The sequence below is a fragment of the Dromiciops gliroides genome, chromosome 3, assembly GCF_019393635.1.
Source record: "Dromiciops gliroides isolate mDroGli1 chromosome 3, mDroGli1.pri, whole genome shotgun sequence".
In the NCBI taxonomy this organism is placed as follows: Eukaryota; Metazoa; Chordata; class Mammalia; order Microbiotheria; family Microbiotheriidae; genus Dromiciops; species Dromiciops gliroides.
Window position 1 is genome coordinate 152538887 of NC_057863.1, and position 18524 is coordinate 152557410.

Below are 18524 nucleotides of genomic sequence, written 5' to 3' on the forward strand. Positions count from 1 at the left end.
AAAAGGCTAATACTTTTCTATTTGTATTTGTAATACTTCAGTATCAGAAAGGGTGGCCATGGATGCAGGAGGGAAATATCAGGAGGGAGCCAGATCATCTCAGTGAGTGTCAGAAGACTGAAGGAGTAAAAAAGGGAGAGGATTAAGATGAAAGGTTTAACTCCAAAGAGCACAGTGGGAGGAGTATATAGATCTAAAATGGGACACTGGTGAGTAGGGAGAGGGTGGGATTGAGGAGTATGGAAGTAAGGAGGCAGGCAGCTGGGGATGGGGAGTAGGATTTGCATGTCGGCAGCCTGGTATTCAAAATGATGATGGAGAGGGGTGGGTTGGGGTGGGGTGGAATATGAGATGGTGGGAGTATGCTAACTATTGAGGAATGAACCCAGGCTAAGTGGATGGAGGTCCATTTAGGGAGGTGGGTGATTAATAATAGCTACCATTAATGTAGCACCTACCATGTGTCAGACACTGTGCTAAGCACTTTATAATTATACCATTTGATCCTCACATTAACCCTGCAAGGCAGGTACTATTATTAGGACCGTTTTACAGATGAGGAAACTGAGGCAGCTTGTTTTGTTTTGGTTTTTTTGGTGGGGCAATGAGGGTTAAGTGGCTTGCCCAGGGTCACACAGCTAGTATCTGAGGTTGGATATGAACTCAGGTCCTCCTGAATCCAGGGCCGGTGCTCTATCCACTGCACCACCTAGCTGCTCCAGAGACAAAGAGTTTAAGTGATTTGCCCAAAATTACACAGCTAGTAAATATCTGAGGCTGGATTTGAACTCAGGTCTTCAATTCCAAGCTCAGCATTCTATGCACTGCACCACCCAGCTGCCCTGATTAGACTGTTCAGTCTCCTATGGACATTCAACCTCATGACAGGTGGCGATGTCCTGCCTCAGGTGAAGTTATGGCCTAGAAGAGTTAAATGAGGAGGTTGAAAGAGAGAATATAAGGTGCCAAAAGCATTTGAGGGAGGGGCAAGTTTGATTCCAATCCACTGGATGGTTTCTGCAGCACTGGAGCAAAGCCTATGGGAGACCAGACACAGGTGACAAGGATCCAGGACTAGTACGAGGTGTTGGGACAAAGATAGGGGAGGCAGGTAGTTGAGATCTGAGGTTCACGTTGTAGGTTGAATATTTCTGTCCTGATTATCATATAATGCATAAATATGGTAGCAACCCTTGCAAGTTCTTCTGCATTTTCTTGCTCATTCCCTATCCAAGCCATTGTCCTGGCAAAGCTGGTGTCAAAGATGAACACCCTTGTTTCCTCAATATCTGAACTGTCCTCATGCAAAGATGCTCTGGGAGGCAACATTTTCAAGCAACATTATATTGTCCCATTTCATTTATAAACCAATCAGTTTAAATAGCCTCTAAGGGTGCTCCTGTGACCTTTGGGACAGTAGTAAACAAAAGGCAAGCATTTATATAAAGCAAATATGTGAGAGTTACCAATCACTGATCTCACTTTTCCAATCAAATCCCTAGAAAAATGCCTTTAAGATAGCCATAAATAATTTTAGGAAGCTCACATACCTTTGCCCACAATCTTTACAGATGAACTCATTACATTCCAGGAATGGCTTGATGAGATTTTTGCACTCAATATTGAAGTAAGTTATGCTAGATTTACATCACATGTAGACACAGACATTTCATCTCAGATTTCACATGCCTTTTCCCTTATCATACTTCAAATTCTCACAATAGTTAGAATAGTGTCATTTACCTTTAAGTAATCAATAAATGCTAAATGGTGTTTAAAAAAATTCAGTGAGACAGGAGAAATGTTAAAAATGCTTTAATAGGAAATGGCTTATGTGGACATAAACTTTATAAATGTTAAAATTCTAAATAATGTTTCCCCACATAATAAGCTAATTTTGCTAATTAGGAGAATTAATGTTAATCTTGACAGCAAAAGACCTAAAGTTAAGGGTATAAAATTCTAAAAATGAAAAACAAAAATTTTTGATTTCTTAACAAAGAAGACTTTAAAAAAATATTTAAGTTCAATGATTTGTATAAAGTATTCTCCAAAAATATTTGTTGAATGAATGTTTTAAGTTTCCAGCATGATTTAACATAAGTTGGCCAAGCTATGCATTTTTGGTCATGAATATATATAAAGCATTATATATACATACACATGAAGTATTCATTATATTTTAAATAGAATAAAAGGCACAAATGAATCATTAAAACATTAATATGATATAATTTCATAAATACAAAATGAAACCTAGACTTGCAATACACTTCCTCTTTAACTCAAGATTTTTTTGCAGCTAAACTTTAGAAACTTATACAAACTTATACAAATCTTATGCTCCTATTTTTTAAAAATATATTCTTACAAGTTTTAAAATTGAACAGTTAACTTTATTGAAGTTAATAAATTATTAAAAATCAAATACCAAAATTTAAAAGTGCTTGAAATGTTTTTATCTTGTTCCAACTTTATTGCTTTATACAGACAAGTACTTCTCATTTTATGGCAAATTATATAATGGAATTTCAAGCTTTAATTAGAATATCTGTGTTACCTTAAAATTCAAATTTATACCAACCCCTAGGAAGGGTAAGTAATCTGTAGTATATTCACTGTGTAAGAGCAGAGGACCAGCCCTGCAAGTAATGTCTTCCTTACTGCCATGATTCATTTCTGGGCCAGTGGAGCACTTGTGAAGCAGGCCTCTAGTTGATGGGACTTTCAAACCAAGGGATGGATTCTCTCCTTGTAGCTCCACCTATAAATTGTGCTTCTCCACACTTCATCTTATTTCCCATTGTTTTTCCTATTGTGCAGAAAAGTAGCATCATCCTTTGAGAATATAGTTGACAGTAGAACAAAATTCCGTCAAGTCAGCTCATAATGTGACTCTTCCATGAACTGAGAATACCTATTATTTATAACATAATTTTGCCCTTGAGATTTTGTGCAAAAACACCTGAATCTGCTTCCAAAAGGAAATTAGATTCTGTTTGGTAACTTGATTTCATATTAAGTATCTATGAGGTAGAACAATCTTCTTTTTTTGTCCCATAAAGATTTCTTACTGTAAAAATATTTTATCCCACAGGAAAGGGCTCCAAAGCTTTTTCAGCATTCTTCCAGTTGTGAAAATTCTCTTTGTACCATTCAACTGATATGAAAAAGAAAGAAAGAATTTTAACTTTTATTGTACATTTATTTTAAGAACATAATATTGGAAGTTACTATGCTTTAACTGCCATAATTTTTAACACTTTAAAAAATTGTCCTTTATATTTTTTTGGTTTGTTTATTTATTTATTTATTTAGGTTTTCAACATTTGTTTAAATAAGATTTCCAATTTCAAATTTTTCTCCCTCCCTCCCCCCCTCCCCTAGACAGCAGGTAATCTGATATAGGATATATATATATAATAACATTAAACATATTTCTGTATTAGTCATGTTATACAAGAAGAATCAGAGCAAAAAGGAAAAACCTCAAAAAAGAAAAAACTGCACCAAAACCAAAAGAAATAGTATGGTCCAATCAGCGTCCACATTCCACAGATTCCCCCCCCCCTTTTTTTTTCTGGATTTGGAGAGCCTTTTCCATCATGAGTCCTTTGGACCTTTCTTGTACCACTGGATTGGTGAGAAGAATCTAGTCTATCACAGTTGATCAACACACAATGTTGATGATACTGTGCAATGTTCTCCTGGTTCTGCTCATCTCATTCATCATCAGCCTATGCAAGTCCCTCCAGGTTTTTCTGAACTCCTCCTGCTCATCATTTCTTACAGCACTGTCCTTTATATAGTGAGGTCCTTTATATTGTGAGAAAATAATGGGTTTTGGAACGCCCAAAGGCCCCAGCTATGGGGATTTATTGGATTGCCTGACTCTGCTGATTAACTCACTTAAAGTTAATTCAATTAAAACCACACCTGCCTGGCCCTCAAGAGGGTGTGAACTCTGACCTCAACAGGGCACCACCTTCAAGTCCAGTGAACCAATGCATTTGGGTGATGCTAGCCAATTAGCTTGAAGCAGTATGTAAGGACTGCCTCTTCTCCAGACACAGAGAAAGCTTCCATTCTCATTTTGGCTCTTAAAACAGACTTATGGTGGAAGACTTGGAGGAAGAAGCAGGCCATGCTGGAGCTCTAGGCTAGATAGGCCTTTACTTAACTTTCTGACCCAGGTGTTCTCTTTTTACTAATACTTGGTATGCTTTAATAAATGCTTAATGCCCCAAAACTGGTGCTAAATCTTCTAATTTTTAAGTAACAAATATATTAGAAACCCCAGTTAATTTTCCCCAAATTTGGGACAGAAATAAGGTGACCACATATAGTTTTACTCGTCACAATATCAAAGAAAAACTGGGGAAAAATAAATTGCTAAGTATCTTTTTTAAAATGTCTAGTAGTTGATGTGTTTATATATCTATATCTAGATATCTACATATGCATATATAAAAAAATAAATAAAATGTGTGTATACATATGTATGTGTGTATGTGTATATGTCATGCCATATATAATTGTATATCATATATGTGTGCATGCACATGTGTCTCAACCTATCCATCCAAAAATTGGGCAAAAAATTGTTCAAGTACAGAAAATAGCCTAATTCAGGGCTTATGAATAAATTAACCTTTACAAGAACTTTTAATGAGTTAAAAAAATAGTTCAAAATAATCTTGCTGGCATTTTTTTTTAAAAACCAAATCTTCAAAAGTTAATTTCTTATTTTCTCAGTAACTTGATAACATTTTAAAAATATGTTTTAACTAAATCTACTGGTAAGCCCTGAACCAATTTCTCTATATATTTGGGTGCATCTAATAATTATAATGGTGAGTACACACACACACACACAGAGCGATATAGAAGATTAAGAATTGCAAAGCACTGTACATTACCCCCTTTAATCCTTAAGAACACCCCTAGAGGGGCGGCTAGGTGGCACAGTGGATAGAGCACTGGCCCTGGAGTCAGGAGTACCTGAGTTCAAATCCGGCCTCAGACACTTAACACTTACTAGCTGTGTGACCCTGGGCAAGTCACTTAACCCCAATTGCCTCACTAAAAAAAAAAAAAAAAAAGAACACCCCTAGGAGGTAAATCTACAGGTATTATTACTCCCATTTTGTTAGAGCAAAGTGAGGATCAGAAAAGTTAGAGACTTGCCCATAATCACACAGCTACTTAATGGTAAAGTGGAAATATGAACTGCTACCCTGCTGCCTCCACATCTTGCACTTTTTCATTAGGGTCATACTGTTCCTCAGGCCAGAATAAACACACAAACCAAAATATTTCTGCAAAAGGTCTTAGTATATGTAGATGTACCAACTTCATCTTGTTTAGATCAAGAAAGGTACAGTATCCCTGTTTGGTCTGGTTAGGAAGACAAAGACCACAGAGAGAAAGGACAACTACTTCACTCCTATTCTGCTTTCTATTTTATCTGCCAAGGAGAATGAGATTAAGTATGACTTAAGACTCAAAATAAGCGATGAAATGGTTATATCAAATAGCCCAGGTAAATGATATCCTAGGGGACCGAAAACCTGTAGATGTAAATTTCTGTTGGTCATCTTGAAGGAATCCTGGTGAATGGGAAAGGTGCTGCAGAGCTGGGTAAGAATACCCACATTTTCACCCCCCCCCCCATTGGATGCTTTCAACTATAGGCAAAGTACCCTGACCTCATTTCTGAGGTAAAATTCTAGAATGAATTATCAAAGGTATAATCTACCAAAGAAAAAAAGATGAAATTTAATAAGGATAAATTTAGAGTCCAAAGGGGGGGTGGGTGGAGAATGAACAAAGGTATAGCATGTTCCCCATTAGTAGATGTCTTTAAGTGAATTTAGGAAACAACTTGTCAGCAAATGATATAGGATTCCTGTCTGTGCAGGGATGTATAGCATCTGAAATTCAAAGATATTATTATTCAAATCTGATTTTACAACATTCCTAATACATCACATATTTCTCTTTCCTTCAAATTCCTAACCCTAACCCCAGGGAGAAAAAAAGTATTTTAAAACATACTTGTTTTCAAAGGAAAATAATAAATGTTGGAGAAGCTGTGGAAAAATTGGAAGATTAATGCATTGCTGGTGGAGTTGTGAAATGATCCAACCATTCTGGAGTATGCCCAAAGGACTATAAAGCTGTGCATACCCTTGGACCCAGCAATACCACTTTGGGGTCTTTTTCCAAAAGAGATCATAAAAAAGGGAAAAGGACCCACATGTACAAAAATATTTATAGTTGCTCTTTTTGTGGTAGCAAGGAATTGGAAATTGAGGGGCTGCCCATAAATTGGGCAATGGCTGAACAAGTTGTGATATATGAATGTAATGGAATTCTATTGTGCTGTAAGAAACAATGAGCAGGAGGAGTTCAGAGAAACCTGGAAGGACTTGCATGAACTGATGATGAGTAAGATGAGCAGAATCAGAAGAACATTATACACAGTATCATCAACACTGTGTGTTGATTTACTGTGATAGACTTGATCCTTCTCACCAATACAATGGTACAAGAAAGATCCAAAGGACTCATGATGGAAAAGGCTCTCCAAATCCAGGAAAAAAACAAGTACTGTGGAATATGGATGCAGATTGAACCATACTATTTCTTTTGTTTTTGGTGTGTTATTTTTCTTTTTTGAGGTTTTTCCTTTTTGCTCTGATTCTTCTTTCACAGCAAGACTAATGCAGAACTATGTTTAATGTGATTGTACATATATAACCTAAATATGTACAATATATGTGCTGTCTTGGGGAGGGGGGAGGGAGAGAGAAAAATTTGAAACTAGAAATCTTATAAAAACAAATGTTGAAAACTAAAAAAAAGGGGTGGGGAGGAGTGGGAGGGAGAGAACTTGGAATTAATTTTTTAAATTAATGTTAAAAATAAATTTAAAAAATATAATCAGTAGCTTTTAACAAACTACAGTAAAACAACAACAAACAAAAAAAAACATACTTGTTTTCTTTATTCCTTCTTTCCAAGGAACTTTAGGTCTCCATCCTAAACCATGCATTTTTTCTGTTTTCATAGGATATCTCATGTCATTGGAAGGTCTAAAAAAAAACCCCAAAGCAAATGAAATGGCATTTAAATCTCATATGTAGTTATCAATTATAATTTTAAATAATGATGTAGAATGCCCATGACAACACTACCACAAACTCAGAATCTGAAGTATCATTAATTAATATTCTTAGTCTTTTTCTTTCTTTCTTTTCTTTTGTGTGAGGCAATTGGGGTTAAGTGACTTGCCCAGGGTCACACAGCTAGTAAATGTTAAGTGTCTGAGGCCGCATTTGAACTCAGGTCCTCCTGATTCCAGGGCCAGTACTCTATCCACTGCACCACCTAGCTGCCCCCATTCTTGGTAAATTTTGGTCTAAATTTTACCTATGTACACTCATTTATTTACACATAAAAGACTGCATTTTATTGTCCAAGGACCTAAGTAAAAGAGCAGACGTTCTTAACATGGGATCCATAGACGCCCCATGGGTCAGTTGATAGATTTCAGGGGATCCACTGTAACTATGTATTTTATATATTTAAAAAACCTTCTGAAAAGGAGTCCATAAGCTTCACCAGATTGTCATAGACTTATGTTTATGACACAAAAAAAGTTAGGAACCCTTGCCCTAAAGAGATAAGCAGGTTAAATATTTAACTACAGTTCCTTCAACCTTTCTTCATTTGATGTGGACTCAAGGCCCTCTGTCATACTGGATATCCTCCTCTACACACCTTCTAAGCTTATTCTGTCCTAAAGCTATGATGCCCAGAACTAAACACAATATTCTAGATGTGGAATGGTCAGGGAAGAGTACAAATTCCTTATTCCTGGAAGTTATGCCTCTCTCAATGTTGGCTTATATACTGAGCTTGCAGTTCACTAGAAAACGACTGATATTTTTCAAGCAAACTACTAACTGCCTCCTCCACCCTATACCTGTGAAATTGATATTTTGGATATGTCTAAGATTCTATATTTATCCCTATCAAATTTCATCTAAGATCTGGTCAAATGTTCTAGCTTAACAAGAGCTTTTTGGGAACCTGACTTTATCACCCAGTATATTGGTTATCCCCCTCAGCTTTATTCCATCTGCAAATCTGACTAGCATGGCACCTATTCCTTTATCCAAGTAATCACTAAAAATGTTAAATAGTTTAGGGCTAAGCAAAGATCCCTGAGGTATTGCACCAGAAACCTCCTGCAAAGCTGGCATTGAAACATTAACAATTATTCTAAATTCTGCCAATCAAACCTGCTTAATTAAATTACTGTCTATTCACATCTCTTCCTCTCCTTCACAAAGGCATGAGATATTTTGTCAAATACTTAGCTATAATCTAAGTAAACTTTTTCTACAGCATCCCCTAGCTCTCCAGCTCTATCATTTTAGTTAACCCTGCTAGCATGCCTCACTACTGATGAGATCAGACTGGATCTTTAGAGTAACCATTTCCTATTCTATACATTTTCTAACCATTTCTGTAATCATATATCCTTATTCTTTCATAATTTCAGTTGCAACATAAACATAAATGACACTAACTTCAATTGTATCACACCACTCCAACTCTTTGGCTATCTACAAAACTAATGTCTTATACTTGCATCTCCAAGTCAGTGGTGAAAAAAATAAATCTTTCCTTTGCCAATGAACTGTTTGGCATTTTCCATGCAGTCATATGTATCCTGAAGCTTTTTACCAAACAGTAAACAAGGACAAGAATAACTCCTAGCAGAATATGAGAATGGTCATGCTGTAGCAAAATTCAGTGACCTTCAATTCATAACCCTTGGACCCAAGGAGCCTATGGGACTCCAGGTCCTCACATGGAAGGTCTTAGGAAATCAATTAGCTGATGAAGGGGAGGGAAAAGAGGAAAAGAAGCATTTATAGTGCCTACTATGTGCCAGGCACTGTATCAAGCACTTCTTTTTAAAAATATTATCTCATTTGATCCTCAAAACAATCTCTGTAGAGTAGGTACTATCATTATCCCCATTTCACACTTGGGGAAACTGAGGCAAACAGAGATTAAGTGACTCACCCAAGATCGCACAGCTAGTAAATGTAAGTAATGGGGAAGGAGAAAATACAAACACTTCTGAGAAACTTGGCAAAATTCTAATCAGACTCCCTGAGGTACCTAGACCTAAAAATCTTGCATCTCCAAAGATCCCTTGAGCATAAATCTCTCAAGGGATAGGCCCAGATCTATAATCTAGATCTCAACAGCACCTTGTATAGGTACTATGTTTCAGTGTTGGAAAGGATCTTAGAGATATGGAGTTCAACTCCGTTTATAAAGAGCAGGGAACTAAGGGATGAAGAGACTGATTAGTTTCTTACCTGAAATCATACACATAAATGGCAGGGCCAGGACCTGAACCCTGGTCATCTGACTCTAGCATCCAGTGAGTATTCTTTCCATTACATCAAACTCTCTCTCAGACTTGAGCTCAGGTCCTATTCCCTTATCTACAAATAACACTTTTATTTTATATAAACATAAGACTCATGTAGACAGAGGCTCATGATGAGCTATTTATGTGTAGATGTAGACTGAAGACAGAATAATAAGAAATGGGCTTAAATCTCACAAGCTCTAACATTAATTATTATCACATGTAAAATATTCTTTAGAATAAGAGTTAAAACACAAGGATGGCCTTTTGGGAAAAGTCAACCTTTATGAATCAGACAAAATGTCATTTATCTGGGATGAGTTCAATGTTGTACTACTTAAAAAGGAACTAGATAACACAAGTCCTAAAGTTTTAGGACTTAACAAATACTGAAGACTTTAACCCTTTTCTTACCTATCATCAACATAATCAACCCAATTTTCCATTTCAGACTCTGAACTGGTCTCTTTGATCTGTCAAAGAGGAAAATGATTTAAGTCAAAATATAACACAAAAGAACTTAATATATGATTAATTTGAAATTGATTTGAACAAGAACACATTTCCAAAAGATAGACAAAAAAGGAGCTACATCCACAATAAAGAACATCTGGATCAATCATTATGTACCCCGAAAAGGGTCAGATATAGCAAAATGAGACAAACACCTTGCTTTTTTATAATTTTTTTTTTTTTTGCAGGCAATGGGGGTAAAGTGACTTGCCCACGGTCACACAGCTAGTAAGTGTCAAGTGTCTGAGGCCGGACTTGAACTCAGGTACTCCTGAATCCAGGGCCGGTGCTTAACCACTGCGCCATCTAGCTGCCCCCTACACCTTGCTTTTTAACTAGTCTTTCATTCAAATACAAAAGATTGTCTTTTTTTTTTAATGTAAGGGGGAAAGGGACTTGATCTACTTTTGTTTTTTACACAATTTCTCCCTATTATCTTTAATACCAACACTGACAAATAAGCATCTGTAATATAAAGGTATGATTTTAATACCTTTAATTATTACATCTTCTATAAATACATGTTCAGATAGTTTATTCAAGTGCTCAATTTATATAACTAATTCCACAAAGAACACAACTGTAAAAATTCTGTCTTTTTATAATGTATACTTACCAATTGTATTAATTCTTTGGCAAGTTGTGCAATTGACATCTCGAAATTGGTTCCTATGTTATAAATTTCACCTGGTTTCCCTTTCTTTAGAACAGTGAGAAAGGCTTCTACCACATCAGCAGCATAAAGGAAATTTCTTTTTTGGAGTCCTGAACCATGAATGCAACTAAAAAGATTAAAAAATCAGTCATGTACCAATATGGTCATGTTTTACATAATTGCACATGTATAACCTATATCTGATTGCCTACTGCCTCAGGGAGGGAGAGAGGGATAGAATTTGGAACTTAAAACTTTAAATAAAAATGTTTATTATGTAAAAAAAATTTAGTCATATACCATAACCAAATGAATATTTTTACTATAAAAGTAGCAGAAAAGTGCCTGGATACTGATTTATAGCGGCACTAAACATTTTCTTATATTGCCTATATTAAGAAAGAAGCCAGGGACCTGAGACCATAGTGTTATGTTCCCAATGTGAACTTATCAGTCCTGAATGGTTATCTCAGGTTTTCTGACATAATATAAGAATTTCAGGATGCTCCTTAGAGAAAATGTGTCCCTTGAAAGCAACTCTTTTATCATTTTTCATATTAGAAATGTGTCCTGCAAATTCATCCAGTTCTATCTAGAGTTTGAACATAAAGTTAAGTTACATGTAAAGTGATAGTCAAATTCTGATATTATTGATTGAAATACATTTGAGAACTAAATTTAAGTAAATAAATTATAGTTGATACATGAATTCCAAAACAACAAAGGACAATGGTAATTAGTAGCAACTATTATCAATAATTAGTAACAGTCATTACACACTAGCATGTACCAAGAACACGGGAGGGAATGTGGGGGGGAGGGGGAAAAGAAATTACATACCATTTTCTGTTGTGTTGCAATAAAGATATGAATTTTGGAATAACCTAAAGAAAATATTTACCATTATTTCTGATTTGAGAAGTAAATAAGTCACATTCATATTTACTTTATTTTCTCATTAGATTAGTTGTTGTTATGATACCCTTGCACAAGATTAATACCATTATGAAAAAGCTGCTTCATCATTAAAGGTATGTATTTGTTGAGTTTTCTCTACTGATTGTTTTTGTTTTTTGGGAAGTCCGTGAAAAGACACTACACTCAAGTTTCTTAGAACTCTCAGAATACTTGAGACTACTTTATAGCATATGATAGTCTGTCCTAGATAATAGATCTACTACATCATATCCTCTCAACATGCCCAATTTTTTTGTTGGACAAAAGAGGAAAACAAAAAAAATGTTTCTGAAAAATTCAAAGATAAATATTTCACAGGATGTTACCCATAAATATGGTTTCTTATATAAAAAAATTTATTTTCAATTTTATAATAGGTCAAAGAAAGATAACATATAGGGCAAAAGAAGAAACTGCTAATCTTTTTTTTTTTTTTTTGGGTGAGGCAACTGGGGTTAAGTGACTTGCCCAGGGTCACACAGCTATTAAGTGTTAAGTGTCTGAGGCCGTATTTGAACTCAGGTCCTCCTGACTCCATGGCTGGTGCTCTATCCACTGTGCCACCTAGCCTCCCTGAAACTGCTACTCTTTAACGACTGCAACACCATCTTAAATTTTATATCAGACAAAATATACTAAAGTTAGACTTTAATCTCTCTCTAACGTGGCATGACCTGATTTGCAATATGGCCAACACAACCATGTGAAAAATGAGGAACCTTCAGGGTTAGGCAGCTCAGATCCTACTTTAGAATCTTTGAACAAGAAAAAATGTATCCTCTCACTATGGCAATGCAATACAATTAATCTGTGTGTAAACCTCAGACATCATTATCCAAACTTACTTAAATTTAGGCTTTAAACTTTTTCCATATCCTGACTGATATCAGGATGCTAATGTTGGTAAGAAGGCAAAGTTGTATGCTAATGATATCTGGATAGAGGTCTGGACATGGCCTGAATAAAGTTATAAACAATTTATTTTTCACACTGAAAAGCAAAACCATTGCTGGAAATATGTCAACTGGAACGAAAACTTACCTTTTCTGGATACTGATGTGGTCCGTAAACATTACTGCTCCTTGTGATAACAACTGGAAACTTCAAAGTATAAAAGATGCATTTATTAAAGTGGTACTATAAACTTAAGGCTTTTAAAAAACATAAAGCTAGATATGATTTTTAAAGGTATCTGATTTTACCTTAATCTCTCTGCATATTACAAGATATTTAATACATAAGCTGGCAAAAAGTAAACTGAGGGCTGAGTGAAATTAAGTGACTTGCTGGAGGTCACCCAGGGAAGGAAATAGCAGAATTCAGATTTGAATCTAGCTCTTGACTCCAAAAAGCAGTGCTCTTCTACTACAGAGCTAGCCCTCCAACCAGATTAAAATGTCACTGGGCAATGTTTAACAAAAGAAATAAAAATACAAGAGATATCATGTTAATTTCTGGTTTTCTAAATCACTATGCAGACACATGGACTTATTTCTACTTGAGTCTGACATAAGTGTTCTACCACAAACTGTACCTCTGGAATTGTGCTAAGAATGAGCCATTTGACTCCAAGTTAGATACTTATATATGCTACACAAATCTCCCTTTCTAGGAAAAAAGGAGAAATAGACTTATTTATTCTAAAATATCTGAAGACAATTCTTCTCCAAACATATAAAAAGTACTTCTTATAGTCCAGATAATAAAGGCCAGAGGACAGAGAAGAAAAGTACCAATGGTAAATTACAAAGAACTGGGGGGAAAAGGTAGGTGCCCATCAACTGGGGAAAAGATCAACAATAGTGGTATATAAATGTAATAGACTATTACTGTGTCTTAAGAAGTGACTGAATGAAGAATCCTGAAAATTTTGTGATAACTTGTATGAACCTATAGAGTTAAGTAAGAAAAACCAGGAAAACAATGTATATAATGACCACAATTTGTAGAGGTAAACAACACTGAAAGACTTCAGAACTCTAAACAACATGATAACCAAATTGTGGTCATTATATACATTGTTGCATTTCTCTAATCAAAAAGTCATCTATTTTATATTTCGTAATGTTGATCTCTATCTCTTGTTTGGTCATGAATTCTTCCCTTCTCCATAGATCTGACAGGTATACTATTCCTTGCTCTTCTCATTTGCTTATGATGTCACCCTTTGGGTCTAAATCATGTACCCCTTTTGACCTTTTCTCGGTGTACTGTTACAATGCTGTTTTTACAGCAAAAGGCAGTTAAGTAACAAACTAGGTGGAGTATTAAAGACAGAATCAGGAAGACCCAAGTTAGAATCCTTACTTAGATTCTGGTTCTGTGTGATCTTAGGTAAATCATTTAAATTCTCTGAGTCCCATGTCCTCATCTGTAATAATACCCCCAGTCCCTACCTCAGAGGGTTGTTAAAAGAATTACATGAGATAATATATGTAAAAGCACTTTTTTTCCCTACTCTTCATCCACTGGACAATAAGTAAAGTACAAAGGGCCTCATTTTCCCATTTTTTTTTCTTTTAGATGTTTTTATTAAAGACATTTAAAGGAATGAAAACAATTATACCACATAGTAAACTACAATTAATTTCAATTATACCACATAGTAAACTACAATTAATTAGTTTCAATCAGGATTCTTTATCTCTTTACTTTCATTCACTTCTCTTATATGAGGGTAGTTAATATGTAATCTAATCTTCTGGTTATTTTTTCTTTTCATTTTTAAAACTTTTTTTGGTTTTCATTTCATTCTTATTCTGAACTTAATAAACATTAAAAATTAGCATTTCCACATAAATTATAGGAAAGGACTGTATATAACAAATTCCTATAATCTAGAGCTTGCTTTTCTTTTTCTGCATACTCAATATGTAATTTTCAAAGCTGTCCTGGTTACCTGTGATTACTTATGTTATGGGGAGGGAAATGGGACTTTATGCCTAATTCCCCTCTCCCTCGATGTAAAAAACTCAAAATGCAAGAGAACAAACTTGGGTGGTTAGAGTAGATAATCTAAACCTATGTCCCTACAGCAGTATCATTTCCTTTTAGAAATTATTATGGTACCACGAACTGGATGGAAACAAATTTTACAACAAGAGTCACAAAGCAAGTGTAAGCAACCCATAGGGAACGAAAAGCACAGGCATGAAGTAAGTAACACCATCTCCTGCCTTTCTCCTGATTTCCTCAATCTGGGGAATCCCAATAGGGAAAGAAAGAACAAGGCATCCTTTTTTTCCCCCTCACCTTTGAGGACTTATTAGTTCTAGCTCCTTTCCTTGTAGGTATTAAAAATCTGAAAGGCAAAATATCCTACCTACTTCATGAATGGTCATATTATTTTTATGCCATTTTTTTGTTTCCTATTTTCCATATGGTATTTAATATGAGAGGTCAATGGTCAATCAGAGGAGTACTGTTCTTTTATTTTAATCTTTTAAAATGCCATATCAGGTTTAGTAGTCAATAACTCCTAAACCAGGATAAAATTAATGTACTTTTTGAAAGCACTGACATGTCTACATATCTGTTTTTTCAAAGAACTTTCACTTTCTCAGTATCATTAGTATTCCAACATACTTGTAACATTCTTCCCTTAAGCTATCAAATTCTTTTTCTACTGTATTAACAAAGTGGACAGTTAGTGATTTAAATCTTGACACGTAAAAAAAGCATTTGGTCCCTATTTTGTCTATATAAAACAGCAAATAAGAGAACTATTTCTTGTTTTCCACAACTTAACATGTAACTTTGCCCTGTGTAAATTCTACAAGTGAAAAATTAATGGTTGCTATTGCAGATTATTTCATAAATCTCTGAAAAGAACACTTACCTTATACTGTTCCCAGTAGGACTGTACAAAACATTCTGCAGCTGCTTTGGATGATGCATAAGGATTTGTAGGTTGCTTTGGTGAAGATTCATCAAATTCCTAATTTTAAAAAGAATATCAAGGAGCTCTTATGTCTATCCAATAGAACTGTGAAGCAGAAACTTGATATGTTCATCACATTGAAGAAATAGGTAAACTTATCTTAACTGGACTGATACTTTTAGCTTTTGTTCAACAATAAATTATAGTACAGACAGGTACTAAGCTGTGATTTCACTGGATTTCTGATGTAGATTAGCCCTTTCTCTGCAACTTAGGGCCTTAAAGAGTTGCTCTAAGGTACTGAGAAGGTAGGTGACTTGTCTAGAGCCACAAAATCTATATTAGGGGCAGAATTTGAACCCCAGTTTTCCTAACTTCAAGATCAGCTTTTCTAACAATTATGGCAAGCTGCCTCTCTAACTATAACAAATGTTTAAAATTGCAACATTTAAAAACAAAATTCTTATAAAAAACACAATAGAGGTACAGCATGATGAGTCAACAGTGATATGAACATCATGGTCTCCAGGCTCTGATCATCACATTTTGCATAGAAATTAGGGACAATTATTTGCCTATAAAACCTGATAATTCAGCCAGATGTTAAAAATCATGTCCATGTTTTATTAGAAAGACTTTTAGATTGTTGGCCACCATTTGAGGAAGAATCATTTAATATACTGCATAAGGACCACCGGCACATAAAATCTCAGAGTGAGAAGTACTTAACTGGATCTATTTTCTAGACCTGATGAATAAATCCCTAATACAACATTCCCAGTAACTGGATCTCTACTTGCTGCTTAACCACTAGGAGCTTACTACTTACTTACTTAAGGAAGTAGCTCGTTTCATCAGTAAAAACATGTATTTGAAAGTTTTCTATAAAGAGCCAAAAATCTACTTTCGTGTAACTTCAATTCATTAGTTCTAACTTTGCCCTCTGAAGCCAGAGAGAAATATAATCTATCACAACCTGTCTAATATGTGAAGATGCTTGCCACATGTCTCCAAACTCTTCCCTTTTTCTGTCTAAACGTTCCCAGTTACTTCAATTGACATGGTTTCAAGTCTAAGGGCCCTCAATACCCTCATTCTTCTCCTCCAGATACATTCCAGCTTGTAAATGACTATCTTAAAATGTGCCCATAACTGGATGCAATATTCTACTTGTGGTATGACCAATGAAGAGTACAATGGACTTAATATTCTTCTTGATCTAAGTGCCCTATGTTCCTAATGATGTAGCCTGAGGTCATAACAGCATTTCTAGTATCCACATCACACTGCTGGCTCATTTAAAGCTTAGAATCAATTAAAATTCAAGTATTTTTCAAGTCTGATTTATATTTATCCAGATTTATTTCATCTTATAGATAGCTGTTCTTGTCCACCCAGATCCCCTTTCTTTCTATACCACCTCTTCCTCCATGGTTTCTATCTATGACATGTTCTTGGAGAGCCCATTACACACTAAAACAAAGATGGCATGGGACAGTGGAAGGGGTACTGGACGTGAAGCCCGAGGATCTGGGTTCAAGTTCCTAGCTTGGTCATATCATTCCCTGTGAGACTCTGAGTGAGTGATTTTACTTCTCTGGATCTACTTCTTCATTTGTAAAATGTCTAAATAGCTGACCTTTTAGTTTTCATCCAGCTCTAAAACTATGACCCAATAAATATAAAAGCAACCACTGATTCGGTCTTCCTGTTTCCAGCCTCTCTCCCATCCAATCTAACAAATAGATAACTGCCCCAAAAGGCATTCATTAATAAAGAAATAAGTTGGATTTTATAAATATCAATTTTTATCAAACCTATGCTTTTTAGTACTACTCTTTTTAACCTCACAGCCTAAGATATGTGGTTATTTTTAAAAACCCATCCTTAAAAAGTTTTACTAAAGTAGGTAAAATACAAAGTTTTCCATACTCACCTGATCAAGGCTACCTCCATATACTTCATCAGTGCTCACATAAATGAATTTTTCTACTCTGGCTTCATAAGCAGCATTCAGCAAAACATGGGTACCATAAACATTGACATAGGTAAACTCCAGGGCATGGACAAATGAAAGATCTTTAAAAAAAATTAAAGTCATATGATATTCAGAACTTAATACAGAACAGACTGAATGAGTCAGAACATCAAGTCTTACTATATAACTTCCATGGATTAAAAGGAAAGGGGGAGAAAGACAGATGGGAGACTATAAACAGTGGAATGGTAGATTCAGACCTAACAACAATAGTCACAAAAATCTATTAAGAGAAATCCTCTTTGATCACCATTTTAACAGTTTTACAAATAATAATCTATATGTAACGGATATTTCTATTTTACAGGCATAGTATGCCTAATACTGTGTAACGATTGGAATAACGCCACCTGCTGGATACTTACTGTAGAAGAGTTCTGCCCATGAAGCAAAGGTCTTTGAGGGCAAGACCAGGCTTCAGGAAGTGACGCGGACTAGTGGGAGGAGGAAGGAAGAGACTGGCGCTCGTTCTCACGCTCTTTTCCTCTGGACTCTGGTGGAGAAGGGAGCTAGAAATGTGCTCTCCCTTTAATAGATAGAAATCTAGGCCTTTTTCTCTCTCTTTACCAAATTCTTATTCTCCTTAATAAATGCTTAAAAGTCTAACTCTTGCTAAAGCTTATAATTTATTGGCGACCACTCATTAGATATTTTAGACAGACTAGCTAGAATTTTAACCCTTAACAGATGGCTGACCACGAAGAGGAAAGCTAAACCTCACTTCTGATCTTCGGGTTGGGTAAGAAATTTCCCCTACCCTTTAAACTGCTAAGTACTGGCACACTGGCTGTGTTTTCCCTTTAAATTTTTTCGAATGGACCTTTTAAACTCCCTACTTACCCTATTTTTGATTTTAGTCTGTTTAACCAGACAAATGGGAGATAAGATCATGTTAATGCTTTGTTTTTGTGGATTTTCTATTTTTCTTTTTATTTTTGTTAAAAGAGCCAGCAACATACTCACACAAGGAAATATCTCTCCCTCTCCCAACCATGCTTTTTCAGAGAAACCTGAAGAGATT

General features: G+C 35.4%; 1 protein-coding gene across 2 annotated transcripts in view; it reads right to left on the bottom strand.

Moving 5' to 3' along the window:
* Positions 1 to 1799: 1799 nt before the first annotated feature.
* The window catches only part of TGDS (TDP-glucose 4,6-dehydratase), a 32827-nt gene continuing 16102 nt past the window's right edge, over positions 1800 to 18524 (bottom strand). For both annotated transcript variants that reach the window (XM_043998332.1, XM_043998334.1), the window contains exons 5-12: positions 17402 to 17544; positions 15424 to 15522; positions 12627 to 12686; positions 11469 to 11512; positions 10590 to 10755; positions 9875 to 9933; positions 7000 to 7097; positions 1800 to 3160 (exon numbers count right to left, since the gene is read on the bottom strand). In XM_043998332.1, the coding sequence (XP_043854267.1) occupies positions 3087 to 3160; positions 7000 to 7097; positions 9875 to 9933; positions 10590 to 10755; positions 11469 to 11512; positions 12627 to 12686; positions 15424 to 15522; positions 17402 to 17544 (743 nt within the window). In that variant the 3' untranslated portion in view covers positions 1800 to 3086. The remainder of the gene's footprint in view (positions 3161 to 6999; positions 7098 to 9874; positions 9934 to 10589; positions 10756 to 11468; positions 11513 to 12626; positions 12687 to 15423; positions 15523 to 17401; positions 17545 to 18524) is intronic.